The following is a 16255-nucleotide window of genomic DNA, read 5'->3' on the forward strand; positions in this document are numbered from 1 at the left end:
CTGTGCATTCAAAAACAATGCCTAACTCAGTGGTTCTCAAACATTTTCAGTTTCATGAATTTGGCCGCAGACCACCATTTCTTTTGTCAGAGACAACCATGGGCCCCATACAAGATTTGTGCTAGAATGTTCCACATTTTTCCACATGTTTTGAAAACAGTAGATCTACAAACTCACAAGCTGAGCTTGCAGAACTACTATTTAAAAATAGCTGATAGCTGAAAAACTGATTTTTGATACAATATTAATATTAATATCCTTTCCCCTCCCCCAAAAAAATAAATGACCCCGGACCCCACTTTGAGAACCACTCTGTTAGGTAAAAGGGTCATGTAGATCTGCTACAACAGCTACCATAATGTGACAGCACAGCAGTGTGTCACTGTCTACTGCTTGATTGGATAATAAGGAGCAGCTGACCCGGCATATGTTTGGTTCAATGCTCTGACACTTGTAGGGTTAGAACCGACGATGCTGAAAGGAGTCTCTACGTGTATACTGAGATGTGGAATTTCAACATTTCGAAGCAGATTGTGCAAGCATGGTAAAGGTTTTCACTCAAAGGCAGATTGTAAAATCATTCTGTTTTTTTCCATTGTCAAACTAATTTTGCATGAATATTTCCCACATTTTCTCACTTTTTGCCATAATGTTATTTCTTTAGATGGACTCCTGAAAGTTCATCCTTCTGTGTCACAGGCGGTGGCAGAGAAGAGGCCAGTGGTGGCACTAGAGAGCACTATCATTACCCATGGCATGCCCTATCCACATAATCTGAGGTACCCAAACAATGAAAATACCACCGGCTGCTGATGCACTGATAATACATGTGTTTTAGTTCTGTTGTTTGCCTCCATTGTAGCTTCAGCGATTCATAACATTATTCATTCACATTGCCAAAAACTGACTCTGGATTGCAGCTAAACAGATAACCTTGCCCAATTTAAAGTTATTTTGTATGTAAAAAACAAAACAAATGAAAAAAAAAACATTAAACATGAATATGTCACAGACTCAACGTTTAGATATGATTATACAATATTAATCACCATTCAAATATATGCCCATTGTCTCTGTATATTTTTGTGGAAACAGAAAGATAAATGACTCTCTCTCTCTGTCTCTGTCTCTCTCGCACTCACCTCGTTGTATTATGTGATTTGAGCCGCTGCTTATGTAAACTGCACAGCCTTTTCTGGCAATAATGGATGTGTGTTTTTTTCCCATCCAGATAGGGCCACGTGCAGGTTCTCTTATCATCTCGTTTGGATCATTGTTTGAATTTGCACGACAAGGAAAACTTACTATATAGTCTTTTTCTTCATCTTCATCACATCACCACTGTGGCCTCCGCATCCTTTCAGCACAGCACAGGAGGTGGAGGCCATAGTGCGGGCGGAGGGAGCCATTCCAGCCACAGTGGCTGTGATTCAGGGGCGGCTCCATGTGGGTCTTTCCTCAGAGGAGCTGGACCACCTGGCCCGAAGCAAGACATCCCTCAAAATATCCCGCCGGGATCTGCCGTATGCTATTAGCAAGGTTACACTCCAACATATTACATTTTGTGTCTCTTTAACAACTTGAACCCTAGCTAGCATCCCTATTCTGGGAATGTCAAAATAGGAAAACATTTGGCAATAATTTTCAACATTCTGTTAAAGAATTGCACCTCGGCAAGCTCACAACTCAATGTGACACCTTGTGAGCTTGTAGATCTGCTATTTTCAATGAAGATGTTTTGTTATACAGCTGGAAGAAAAAAGATGGCGGCCTACAGTATACAGACCCCTGGGAGACACTGGTTAATGATGTATTGTACATAGTGATGGCGGCCTACAGTATATAGACCCCTGGGAGTCACTGGTTAATGATGTATTGTATATAGTGGTGGAGTCCACAACCCTTTTTTACTGGTGTTTTGTGCCGCGTTCTAGTGCATATGTATCCTTCATGCTATTTGGTGTTAAATTCATCGACTGAAACTATGATGAAAAATGTTTGTCGACTACCTTTTTTCACTGAAACTACGCTATGATGACGACAACTAAGACATAGTTCACTGCGACGTGTTGTGAGCTTGTAGAAGGGATATTTTCAGCATGCTTTAGTCAACTAAAATATTATGACATTTAATCGACCAAAACTAGACTAAAACATTTCATATGACTATAAAACTAAAACATTTCATATGACTAACACTAAATGGTATTTTATTCAAAAGCCTAGTGACTAAACTAAATCAAAATTTGCAGTCAAACACTGGTTCTATAATTATGCATTTTATTTCAGGGTCTGTCAGGAGGCACTACAGTGTCAGGCACCATGATTGCAGCGCACAAAGCTGGTATACATGTTTTTGTAACGGGAGGCGTTGGAGGAGTGCACAGGGACGGGGAGAACAGTAAGTTGAACAAGGAAGGACATAACATCCATATCCATGGGATCAAATTGGCTAATTATTGTACAGAGGCATTTTGTTACAGTACAGTATGTCTCTATGTAGTAAATGATCATTCCTCCAGGTCTGGATATCAGTGCAGATCTGACTGAGTTGGGCAGGACTCCAATTGCAGTGGTCTCCGCTGGGGTGAAGTCCATTCTGGACATTGGCCGCACCCTGGAGTTCCTCGTAAGAATAAAACTGTATAAAATGACTGTTACTGTGAAAGAACAATGGAGTTGGATGGACCTTTATTGATACTAAGGGAAATTCTGCTATGATAACCGAATTTCCCTTTGGTCCATCAGTCCATCTACTTTTGTCTGCAATATTGTTAATTTGGTTGATACGTATTTTTGTTGACATTGACTGTACATTTTTGCCTGCTACCATTATCATTATCCTGTATATGACATTTATTAGACGGTGGAATAACTGATAACATCTCCTGTCATGTATCTTTTTTCAGGAGACCCAGGGTGTGTGTGTAGTCACTTATGGGCCGTCAAAGAATTTCCCAGCATTCTTTTCCCCACAAAGTGGATTCACTTCCCCATACCACGTCTGCAATGCTGAGGAAGCGGCGGAACTCATTGGTAGATAAATGTCCTTGTGACTTTTGACACCCATGTGAAGAAACAGCACTTAACTATATGAGTATAATTAATGATACCTGCTATGCAACACCTTGCTTGCTTGATCGATTCATTTTCACCTTGACCTTGTCAATTGAGACTTTGACCTTTTCAACCTATATTAATCGTCTCTTTGGGCAGCGTACAGTACATTTGTTTCCTCTGAATTGAAATGTATTTAAAATACCTTCATTTTGTGAAAGGTCCTTGCAAGCGACACTTTAATGTGTTTATAATACATTTCAATGTTAAATTAACCAGTGTGCAAGGGATTTCATTTCTTCTTTGAAGTTTGCATTATTATTTTTATTCCTTGCAACACAGTACCAGAGAAAAAGCAATTTGGTGTGCATGTTGTTTCCACTTATCTAGACTACAGATCATTCCTATACCAAGTTTCATGAAAATCAAGGACAGGAAAGGAGCGATTGCTATTCATAGTATTCTGTCTCAGACATCTTGGTGGCAAACAGCAGTTGTTTGTAATAAAAGAGAAGAGTTGCACATTATTTCCCAATATGTTTTTTTTTTTTTAATAACATAAGCTTGTAAGGTTGTATATTGGGTATTTCCCAGGAGGAAATTGGTGATTATCATTAAATGACAACTATCATGTCCTGTGGCATTGAGCAATATTGTGGGGTAAAACCCATCGTGAGAATACTGTCGACACCCGCAGTGCCGCACATTGCTGACGGCAGGGTGATTCATTTTGTTTACCTCAAATGAAACCATAGGGCTGCTTCTGGTTCTCATTTCATATACCTAAATAATTAAGCGTGTCCTCTCTGTGAAGCTACTTTATTCAATGTCTCTGTGTTGTGTTGTTCAGCTGGCTCTCTGTCTCTGGGTCTCCAGAGTGGTCTCTTGCTTGCGGTGCCCATCCCAGAGCAGCATGCAGCCACTGGCCAGCAGATGGAGGAAGCCATACAAATCGCTGTTGCTGAGGCCAGGTGAGCAGTGGTGTAAAGTAACACATTTACACAAGTACTGTAATTAAGTACAATTTTAGGTAGGGAATACTACTTCCCAAACTGAAGGAAGTCAAGGACTTCAAGTACCTGGGCTCATGGGTCAACTCAACCGAGCAAGATCTGAAAGTGAGGAAGGCACTTGCATGGAGGGCCCTGAATGGCATGACCAGTGTATGGAACTCCAATCTCCCCCGACAAATCAAACTCAGCTTCTTCTACGCAACAGTGGAGTCTGTTCTCCTATACGGCAGTGAATGCTGGACCCTGAAGCCAACCCTGCAGAAGTCCCTTGACGGGTGCTACACCAGAATTCTGCGTGCAGTACTTAACGTCAGCATGACTGTACATGTCACTAACAAGACTCTGTATGAGGGATTACCAAGGGTGAGCCAGAAAATAGCAGCCAGGAGAATGAGACTAGCAGGACACTGCCAAAGGCATCAAGAACTGCCAGCCAGCAAACTGGTGCTCTGGGAACCAACACACGGGCATCGATCACGAGGACGCCCCACGCTAACATACATGGATGTACTCAAGAGCGATGCAGGAGTGCAAAGTACCCACGAACTGGCCGGATGTATGGAGAATCGGGATGACTGGAAACGACGATGGAGGGCTCGTCTGAGGACGACCTAGAGAGAATAGAGGCAAGCCGAGTACTGCTGAGGAAATTGATTAAAAAAGGGATTTAAATATTTTCCATTGGTTTTTCATATTTTTCAACTGCCATTTCCTGACTTAGAGATAACAGCTTGAGGAAGAGATCATGTGGTCACTGGTCACAAATAAATTAACCAAGCACTGTAGATCATTTGGACTGTTGTTCTTCTCAAAACATGTCTCATTCATTTCCTCCATGCAGTGTGAAAGGTATCACAGGAAGAGATGTGACGCCATTCATTCTTCAAAAGGTCAATGAGCTCACTGAAGGAAAGTCCCTTCATGCCAGTATCCTTTCTTACATCTTGATCAGAGAAAATGATTATATCTTTCTTTCAGAGTCATAAACAGCCTGCATGTTGTGTGTCGACCACACATAATCACAAAATGTATTGTGTTGAATGTCCTTCTCTGCCTTTATTTCCTACTTCCCAAACTATATAATAACAAATCAGGTGTTTGTGTGTAACATTGCATATTGTGAGAGGAGGGCTGACAATGTTAGCTACTGATGGCCTCATTTATCTACTTGCAAATGATGACTTTAACCTTAACCTGTCCCGTTCAAAGACATAGCACTTATTCATAATAATGCAAAGGTGGGCAGCCAGATAGCCTGTGCACTATCAAAACGAATTAATGGCGACAAGCTAAGGCATGCTGCTCCCTCCTGCCAAAGGCACGCTTCAGACTCCCCTTCAAATATTGTAAGTATGAATAATCCACATGAACATTGAATGCTTGAACGAAAGGCGCAAGGTTCACAATCAAATCAAGAGATATGTACATCTTGTGTAGCCTACATCCATGTCTATTTTGCTTACTGTAATGCACAAGACAACACCTGTTTAATTGTCACAGGTTGTCATAGGAGGAATAAACGTGGATTTCATTGCCAAAGGAAAAACAGAGAAGCTTTTGGTGCGTAAAAGCTTACGTTCATATTGTCGCTGTCGGGCAGAAACCTTGTATCTCAAAAAAAGGATTTCAGGAAAATATCTGTGTTCCAATGGATCCAATGTATTTATTATTTTGTCAAATGCTCTTGCTAACACTTTTCATTGGTTAAATATTTATAGTACCCACAGACACACTTTCAATTTGGCATTTCCGTTGAACTTGAAACTAGCAAAAATAGCTAACAACTTTCACTTTTGCGCGATACTGTCATAAGACTAAAAATTACTAAAATAGGTCATCCATTTATGAAAAATAATAATAATAAGATGAAATATGGAGATGCAAAGTTCCTGCCTGTTAGCAACACAACATGATATTATCTATAATACAAACAGATGATATATATAGTCTACCGGTAGGCCAATTTAATCCAAATGATCTGTTTGCAGTTTGGGCAGACTAATCCAGGAAGTGTCTGTCAGTCATTTGGTGGTGTAGGACGTAACATTGCTGGTAAGACCGCATCTGATTATATCTGTGGCATTTTTCATATGAATAAGGTGATATAGATAATTTCATTCCCTTGGTAATGTTTTACTTCAAGACTCTCTGAGCCGACTCGGCCACAAAGCCCTGTTCATCTCTGCCATTGGGACTGACTCTCATAGTGAGGCTGTTCTGAACCACTGTAAACACATGGTATGTGACCGTAATCTGGTGTATATTTTAACCAAGAAACATTATCAATCCCTTTTACTTTTTATTTGGTATTTAAACTCTGTTCATTCTTATTTGTGTAAGAACACTAATGGCGTGGCCAGACTTCAGGAGCAACGGACTGCCACTTACTGCGCTGTTATCACTGAGAGTGGTGAGCTGAGTCTTGGCCTGGGTGATATGGACATTCATCAGCGTATCACAGAGCAGTATGTGAGTGCAGTGATAAGGAAAATGCAACCTATATTTGTGTTTCAATTGCTCTCAATCTCTGAGCTGAACAATGTATTTCCTTAATGTGTACCGTTAACATGTCTTCCTCCAGGTGTCGCAGTTCGAGACACAGCTTTCATCAGCCTTTCTTGTGTGTCTGGACGGGAACATCCCCGTCTCCACCATCAACTATGTTTGTTCCATTGCCCAGAAGCATGGAATGAATGGTAATCGTTAAAAGCAGAACGCCAAATGCTGAGTCTGAACAGTAGTTTTCACTGATACCGTTTTTGATGTGATGTCATTCGTGTGTTTCAGTTTGGTATGAGCCTACTGATAGTGATAAGGCCTGCAAGCCTTTCCTGTCAGAGGCCTGGAAGTCTCTGTCATACACATCCCCTAACCTTGCAGAGTTGTGTACAATGAACAAGACCCTGGGGCTCCCAACCCCTGACGGTAAATAATACTTGAGTCGAGATGTACTCCGAAAGCTAGGTGATGGTGAACACCCAAAAATGATCAAATGTAGTTAGTCAGTTATACTGTATACTCTGATGAGGATGTGTTCTTGCTTTGGGGGTGGCAGTGCTGCCAAGCTCCTTGGAGGAAGTACTGAGCTGTGCTCTGGCTCTCTCCCGCCCCCTGCTGGAGCATCTACATTGTCTGGTGGTGACGCTGGGGGCCGAGGGTGTGTTGGTGTGTGGGGATCACAATGGCACTGGGTCTGTCAACCTACAGCCAAGGAAACACAACAAGGTAAGGGTTGAAGTATCCTAAAATGAATGATAGGAATTGTTGTCTTTGTTTTTTGTATAGAGGGACAGATAGTAGGCTGACAGGAAATGGGGGAGAGAGATGGGGGAGTGACATGCAGCAAAGGCCGTCGGGATCGGGAGTCGAACCCGCGGCACACTGCCAGACTCGGACTACCGGCCAAGGCCCTTTGCTGTATGTAACTCTGCATATGTCTCTCCCCATTTCCTGGCATAAAAAGCCCAAAAATAAGTCTTTATACACTGTGTGTGTAATAGAGAGAATGTAGAGTGTGAGAGTGAGTGAGATAATTATACAGTTTCTCAGTTACATTAATACATTACATTCATACTAATTTACACACATTCATGCCTGATGCTGATGAAGATGCATGATGTGTGTTTCCAGAGGTGTCGACTGTGTGCTATGCATTTCCCATCGTTGCATGTGAATACAGAAGAAACCGTGAACGTCTCGGGAGCAGGTGACAGGTGCTGCCATTTTCCTCACCATCACCTTCCTTTCTCTGCATTAATTTAAGCTCTCTCTAACCACTTAAACTCCATATACTGTACTGTACTTTGTTGACCGGGGTCCCCCGAGGGCAGGGTTGCCAGCCGCCCCTTGAAATAAAGCAGCATCCCTTATTTTGAACTGATGAAGGACACACTTTATTCCTAATTTTTGGGAATCAATCAATGACACACATCTTACATGCTCCTGCCTGTTTAAACGGCTAATATATGTAGGCTATATTATAGCCTACATACATACTATAATACAGATTGTAACCACTAGACTCTAGACCTGGTTGTCTCTGTAGCCTTCTTGGGCGGCTTTTTCAGTCTACAGTGTAGACTGAAAAAGCTGGTGCACACATTGTGCGCTTGTAGATATTTTTGGCAGATTTGGTGTAGTCTACACCCAATCTGCCAAAAATATCTACAAGCACACAATGTGTCGCGTTGCGTTGTGAGCTTTTCTGTTATTTTTGACTAATGTTCCCCCCAGAATATGGATGCTGGGGTTCTGCTGGGGTTCAAGTGGTTAATATCATTATTTCTTTTTTAAATGAGGGATGCCCGGCCGGGTGTCGCTTATTTGATTATTTCAATGTAGTTGTCAACCTTAGCCATTTCCCCCTCGTTGCAATGCGACGCGTGTGAGCTTTTAAATCTGCTATTTTTGCCGAATGTCCGCCTATTTTTGCAGAATGTCCCCCTATTATTATGTAATACCAATCAGTTAAATGTCCTCTTGTCATGTCAATGCATTTCCTGTGAAGTAAGACGCTCCGTCGTCCCTCTGTGTCCTCAGTCTTGCCGGTGGTATGATGGCTGGGATTCTCCAGGGCGGAGATACTAACAGCTGTGTTAGAATGGGGCTCCTGGCTGCAAGACTGTCCCTAGCATCGCCACATCCCATTTCCCCTGGTCTCACCTTTGACACTGTGGATCCCAGTAAGGCCTGTGATCAACCGTGGCCTGAGCCCAGCTTCATATGGATGGATTAACCCATTAAAGGGATCGTTCACCTCCAAAATGACTGATGTCACAGCATGATGTCACATCATCTTATTTAAGCTGGCGCATAATGAAGGAAAGAACATAAGCAATACACGTTAGAAACAATAGGGGTATATCTGACGAGACCCCACACTTGAGTGATTGACCCCTCGTCCTGTGCTCAGCTACCTATTTAAGGTGAGACATGGCAGGTGAATAGGGTAAAAAGGTTAACTAATAGCTATCACAATGAGACTTCTCCAGTTGATTACTTACATTAAGACTAAAATACTTTTCTGAGTAAATTTTCGCCATGTTTTCGCGCAAGTAATAAGACTGGAAAGTTTGGTGTATGTGAGTGCAACTGAAGTGGATATACTTTGTCCCAGGTATGAGGAAAACTCATTTTGAGAAAACGGCCTTTAAAGATTTGTATTGTAAAATTCCCAAACTTTTTATTCAAAGCCACTATTTTGAGACAAAATATCTCATCAAATACTTGGCAAACAACATCATGCCATATCATAGGAAAGATCTGGACCTCGAGCTGACTGTGGTTTGATCCAAATATCCAAATATGGTAATTTCCTTTGTACCAGCAACCAATCATGAAAATAGAGAGGGTGGATTTTCACCCAGCATAACGAGCTGTCATTGGCTAAAATAAACTACTAAAATATACATCTAAACGTGCATTTTAAATGTTTATTTTGCATTAGTTTGAAAGAAAACATGTTTAGGAAGCAAAATAGCACAACATCTCAATTGAAAAATGATGATTTCACCTGCCATGTCTCGCCTTAAGTGACACGGTCCTCCTACAGCTGCATGTTCTCCCTAACAGAGAGCATCAGTAACCTTTGTCTCCTAACGGAAACACAACATAATTTGATTACCATCAAATTATTGGAATGTGGTCTCCATGGGGTGAGCAATCGATAGGAAGAAAAAGTCATTTTGGGGGTGAACTGCTTCTTTAAGACCTGAGGCCGATTCTACAAATGCCTTCTAAACCAGTAGCTCTCAAGCCAAGGACCCCCAAATTGATATAATAACTCAAATCTAAAATGATAGATGCTTTCCCGGTTTTAATGGGTTAATACATTATAATAATGGAACTTGATGTACATAGTGAAATTTTCTTGAATGGATAAATACTTTTTGACAAATACTTGTGATGAATTTGTTGTCGGGATGTCATTTTTAATGCTATAAATATCGGCCTTCAAATTTGTGACTATAGCAAGTGATTGAGTGAATATAGGAGTTTTTTTTTTCATACCCATAACCAAAACTATTTTAATTCTATCAAGATTTCAATTATATCAAGAATATTTAAATCCAATAATTGTAATGTAATAACTGTGAAAAATAAAATGCAATTGTGACGCTGTCTTGAGCCATGTTCATGTTGGGTAGGTGTGGGCCTGCCTGTCTAATTACATTTTCAGGTCTGGGGACTGGATACCAATGATGTTAATAGTTAATAGTTATTTGAACATCACTGATTTGGAAAAGACACTGCATGGCATGGGACAGTGCCAGTGGAATGATAGTCTCTTGAGACAGACTGTTGACTAAGATAATACTGGAGAGGATTGACAAATCCACCAGTGTGTAGTCTGGTGTGGTGCACCATGTGTTTCAAATTACTTTATTTACATTGTCATATGAGTCCTCATCCTGACACTAGGCAGTAGACAGGGTCTAGAACTTTCTCAATGAAGATGAGACCAATATGGCTTATATAGTGCTAGTTTTTTATTTATTTATTTAACTTTTATTTAACCAGTAAAATCACATTGAGACAGGGCTGGATTTTGAAGATGCGTTTTACAATGGGGTAATACATAAATTGCCCTCGCTCTGCGCACAATCGTATTATGAAAGCCCGTGTTGAACGCACACACATATGGCATACGGCGTTCCTGAATATTTTAGCTTTGTTGGAGTGTCCATATGTTAATTATTTTCACTTTGCGCAATTTGCTATTAAGCCTCTTGACCTAAAAACTAGGGGTTACGTATGTAACCAAAGTTCTATAACAGCGAGCAAGACTGCTCACTATGGGAGACTTCATTAACTCCCTTATTGTCATCACGAAGTCTGGACCCCTAGGGCCGTACCTTTATCTGTGAGCAAAGGACCACAGTACGTCCCTCAACAGGACTACTGTACCCCAATGGGAAGGCCAATCAGACCTAAGTCTGCCATATGTGCCTAAGAGGGGCCGACAGAACAACCGTCTTAACGCCCTGGAGAAAACCAATGTCCCCCGCGGGGAACTAAGTCTCTCCACTAACTGGAGGCCACGCCCAGGACCGCATGCGCCACTGGCGCTGCTGTCACATCCAGTCTATAGAAGGTGGCAAAGGTGGAAGACGACGCCCAACTTGCAGCGGAACAAACATCCTGAACAGAGACCCCCCTACAGAGGGCCCAGGACGATGCCATACCCCTCGTGGAATGTGCCTTCAATCCTACGGGAGGCACCATATCCCTACCAGAGTAGGCCCGCTCTATAGCCTCCACGATCCACTGGGAAAGCCTAACCTTTGAGATAGGCAGTCCCACAGTCTTGGGATCCCAGGAGACAAACAGTTGTGTAGTCTTCCTCGTCACCTCAGTCCTGTCCAAATACAACCTCAATGCCCTCACCGGACAGAGGTTATGCCTCCTCCTATCCTCCTCAGAGGCAAAGGGGGGCGGACAGAACGCCGCCAAGTCCATCGGAACCGGCGTAGCTAGGCGGTTCTTAGGTAAAAATGCCGGATTGGTCTTCATGACCACCCTTGCATCCCCATTGAACATCATGCATTCCGCACTCGTGGACAAAGCATGGATATCACTGACCCTTTTACACTCGCACACTGAATAGTGTCGATGACGCTCTGGGGAAGACCCTCCGCGCCAAGATTCAACCTCTCACGGGCCAAGCCCAGAGGTCTAGATCTTCCGGCCATGGGTGGAATATCTCCCCTCCCGCCTGGGTCAATAGGTCCCTGCGCAACGGAAGCTGCCAGGGCCGACCGTGCAAGAGAGGGACTATGTCCGACCTCCAAGAGCCCCACCCTGGGGCCACTAAGATCACTGACAGGCGCCGTGTCCTCACCCTCTCCAGCGTGGGAAGGATGAGAGACAAGGGGGGAAACGCGTAAAGTGGGCCCTGGGGCCAACGGTGCGCCAAGGCATCCAAACCTAGCGGAGCCGTCCCTGCTATGGAGAAGAACAGAGGACACTTGCTGTTCTCCTCCGACGCAAACAGATCCACTCGTGGCTCGCCGAACCTCTCCCACATCTGCCTGGCCACTGTCTTGTGCAGTGACGAAGCCGCATAGAGGTATCGGCCCCTGGACAACAGATCCGCCCCGTGTTCTGGAGTCCCGGAACGTGGAAGGCCCTGAATGAAAGAAGTAGTGCAGTTCCTTATGGTCAGCCAAATGAGTTTGTAGGCTTTAGACGGAGATTTTTAAAACTATATATTTTTGGAAACCTTATAGCCTAATGAATCAGAAAATGTTTGTTGCCATTTTTTTCGAGGTCGGTAAAGCGGCCATCTTGGAACTTTAGAAATGGCTACTTTCAAAAACGAATTTCTCAATATCTCGCCTACTAAATGACCTAAAATCAAGATTGCAGTGGTTAAATCTACATTTTTGGGGGCAAGGAATCCAATGGAGCCGACTACATTGTAAATGAGACATGTATGGGTGGGTATTTTGCATTTTTACATGATCAAATGGTATTATTCTGGTAATCTGGATATGTATATCTTCCAAACAATGGAATATTTCACAAACACTTTATCACATCTCTCAAAAGACAGGAGACAACTTGAATCAAGACAAAGGGACCTTTAATCAAGAACTTAACAAAAAAATCACACCTGTGTGAAGTGAGGGGCGCTCTTGTCATCGTACATCATCATGACGTAGTACACTATGACATCATCAGACACTATGACGTAAAATTCTCAATTCAGGACAAAGTTTGTGAACATACACTAAAAGCTGGACCTAGGAGGGGATAGTGCCCCTCAAAAATCCAACATATCCCATAATATCTGTACATTGAACGTTCAATGAACTCTAACAAACATGTCCAACATAATATCCATCAAAATATAATATAAATATAAAAAACATAACAAAATGTACAATCTCTCATTGTCTGTTGTTGTTGAAAAACACAGGCTGTTGAGTCTACATAAGCTAATCTCCATCATTTTCATTGTCATCACTGTCACTTGCATATGTGATATCACGACAGTCTTCCTCATTCTGGCAGTCAGAGCTACACTGACAGAGTTCTGTGCAGGGGAGCCCGACTGAATTGCACGAACATCTGTGTGAAGAGCAGTCTGCTTTACACTGACATCTGACCATCTCAATGATGGATTCTGGTGCAGGGAGGAGCTCAGTTGTGACTGGTTTCAGCTGGCCGTCCTTGTCCTTGTGGTAGCCGTTCTGTAGTGGGTCAAGGAACACTTGCTGAGCGATGTCAGCCTGACCCCACACGCTGGCCTGGATATGGGCCCTTAGGACATGCTGCTTGAGGGCACCAAGTGTGGGTGGAAGCTTCTCACTTTCTGCCATGTGTTTGCAGAAAAGATGCCACCTCAGTTCAGGGATATTGTCGATTTTGATCCCTTTCGGAGAGTATGCAGTGCAAACAAACGTCGCTAATCGAGAATGAAGATCCTCTGTCACTTTCCTAGTCTGTGAAAGCATTTGAAGAGCCTTAACGGCATGGTCATCTGCTTTTAGGTAGATGCTCAGCCAGGTAGCTTTGCCTATTCTAGAAAAGCGCCCTGTGTTGTCTGCTCCTGTAAATGCATGAAACGCTGGCAAAGCTTTTGCTCGATCTGCAACAAGAGCATTCCATATTGGCTTCACTTCCAAAATCCCAGATACCATGGAAACAGACGTATTTTGCAGCAGGATTTCATAATTTGCAACAACCAACACAAGTACATCTGTGTCCGGGGAGAAGAACATGAGCTGTGCACTGGAAAGGTTGCGACGTGAAGCCAGAACTGCATGGTGGATTAACAAGGTGTCTGCTTCTTCGTGGTTGTTGCCTTCAAAGTACAATCCACTGTTGCTCTCAGTGTGACCTGCAGCAGAAGCGATGACAAGCTTGGGGGACTCTTGGCTGTATTCAATGGTCTTTGATGCCAGATACTCTGTCAGATCCGCTTTTGTTTGGTCATGTGAAAGTAAGCGGCTCATTGGAATGTTCTTGATGCTTGTGTCGTCCCTGATTTGATGATTTGATTGGATGGGATGGTGGTTGTCCAAAAGCTGACAAAGAAGCCACCAACAGTAGTCACAGTAAAAGATTTAAGTGTATGGTTCTACGGTAGACTGATGTCCCTAACCAGAGACTACGATGAGGTGATTCTGGTTTTTGATACCTACAAGGCTTATTCTTTGAAGCACATCACAAGAGAGAAAAGAAAAAAAGGAAAGGATCCAATTCAATATCAAATCAGGGACGACACAATCATCAAGAACATTCCAATGAGCCGCTTACTTTCACATGACCAAACAAAAGCGGATCTGACAGAGTATCTGGCATCAAAGACCATTGAATACAGCCAAGAGTCCCCCAAGCTTGTCATCGCTTCTGCTGCAGGTCACACTGAGAGCAACAGTGGATTGTACTTTGAAGGCAACAACCACGAAGAAGCAGACACCAGCGTTTCATGCATTTACAGGAGCAGACAACACAGGGCGCTTTTCTAGAATAGGCAAAGCTACCTGGCTGAGCATCTACCTAAAAGCAGATGACCATGCCGTTAAGGCTCTTCAAATGCTTTCACAGACTAGGAAAGTGACAGAGGATCTTCATTCTCGATTAGCGACGTTTGTTTGCACTGCATACTCTCCGAAAGGGATCAAAATCGACAATATCCCTGAACTGAGGTGGCATCTTTTCTGCAAACACATGGCAGAAAGTGAGAAGCTTCCACCCACACTTGGTGCCCTCAAGCAGCATGTCCTAAGGGCCCATATCCAGGCCAGCGTGTGGGGTCAGGCTGACATCGCTCAGCAAGTGTTCCTTGACCCACTACAGAACGGCTACCACAAGGACAAGGACGGCCAGCTGAAACCAGTCACAACTGAGCTCCTCCCTGCACCAGAATCCATCATTGAGATGGTCAGATGTCAGTGTAAAGCAGACTGCTCTTCACACAGATGTTCGTGCAATTCAGTCGGGCTCCCCTGCACAGAACTCTGTCAGTGTAGCTCTGACTGCCAGAATGAGGAAGACTGTCGTGATATCACATATGCAAGTGACAGTGATGACAATGAAAATGATGGAGATTAGCTTATGTAGACTCAACAGCCTGTGTTTTTCAACAACAACAGACAATGAGAGATTGTACATTTTGTTATGTTTTTTATATTTATATTATATTTTGATGGATATTATGTTGGACATGTTTGTTAGAGTTCATTGAACGTTCAATGTACAGATATTATGGGATATGTTGGATTTTTGAGGGGCACTATCCCCTCCTAGGTCCAGCTTTTAGTGTATGTTCACAAACTTTGTCCTGAATTGAGAATTTTACGTCATAGTGTCTGATGATGTCATAGTGTACTACGTCATGATGATGTACGATGACAAGAGCACCCCTCACTTCACACAGGTGTGATTTTTTTGTTAAGTTCTTGATTAAAGGTCCCTTTGTCTTGATTCAAGTTGTCTCCTGTCTTTTGAGAGATGTGATAAAGTGTTTGTGAAATATTCCATTGTTTGGAAGATATACATATCCAGATTACCAGAATAATACCATTTGATCATGTAAAAATGCAAAATACCCACCCATACATGTCTCATTTACAATGTAGTCGGCTCCATTGGATTCCTTGCCCCCAAAAATGTAGATTTAACCACTGCAATCTTGATTTTAGGTCATTTAGTAGGCGAGATATTGAGAAATTCGTTTTTGAAAGTAGCCATTTTTAAAGCGCAAATAACATGCATATATATATTTTTTTTTAATACTTATTTTCATATTGTATATGTCCCTCAAGCTTATTTCTAATGGTTTGAGCCTCAATCACCACTCTGATATAATCATCCATGACATTTCTTTTTGTACTTCTGAAGCTGTTTTAGTTGCAGTACCACTATGTCCTCAATTGCGCCCCCGGTGTCATGCAAATGAGTATGCAAATTATTTTCCCTAGCCACACCCTCATCCCAGGTACTCCCCTCCCACACCTTTGGCTCATTATAATATTTCTCCCTGGCAACGGCACATCAGCATCAGCGATTGGCGAAGCTTCTTCACTAATAGTTTTCCACTGCTGGTCTAGGTCTTATTTTGTTTTTCGCCCAACTTTGTTTACTTTTTCCAACGATGGCGGAAAATGCATTTTTATTCGACCCACAATCAGACTCTGAGCCTGATTTATCGGATTCCTCCGACGATGAAGCTGTTC

The 16255-nt window shown here is 42.6% G+C and overlaps 1 protein-coding gene across 1 annotated transcript; it reads left to right on the forward strand.

The window, feature by feature from the left end:
• Positions 1–471: 471 nt before the first annotated feature.
• LOC310857155 (uncharacterized protein) lies at positions 472–8842 on the forward strand (the record flags this gene model as incomplete). Its single annotated transcript, XM_083762766.1, has 18 exons — positions 472–493; positions 665–779; positions 1365–1539; positions 2290–2401; positions 2523–2629; positions 2910–3036; positions 3908–4028; positions 4912–4997; positions 5280–5416; positions 5571–5630; positions 6059–6122; positions 6214–6308; positions 6411–6539; positions 6652–6766; positions 6858–6995; positions 7126–7295; positions 7701–7783; positions 8610–8842. 18 exons carry the CDS (start codon positions 472–474, stop codon positions 8803–8805), a joined length of 2052 nt encoding a protein of 683 aa, XP_083618892.1. The 3' UTR covers positions 8806–8842.
• Between the last annotated feature and the right edge of the window lie 7413 nt (positions 8843–16255).

This window comes from Protomyctophum parallelum (assembly GCF_964188405.1).
Source record: "Protomyctophum parallelum genome assembly, chromosome: 4".
NCBI lineage: Eukaryota > Metazoa > Chordata > Actinopteri > Myctophiformes > Myctophidae > Protomyctophum > Protomyctophum parallelum.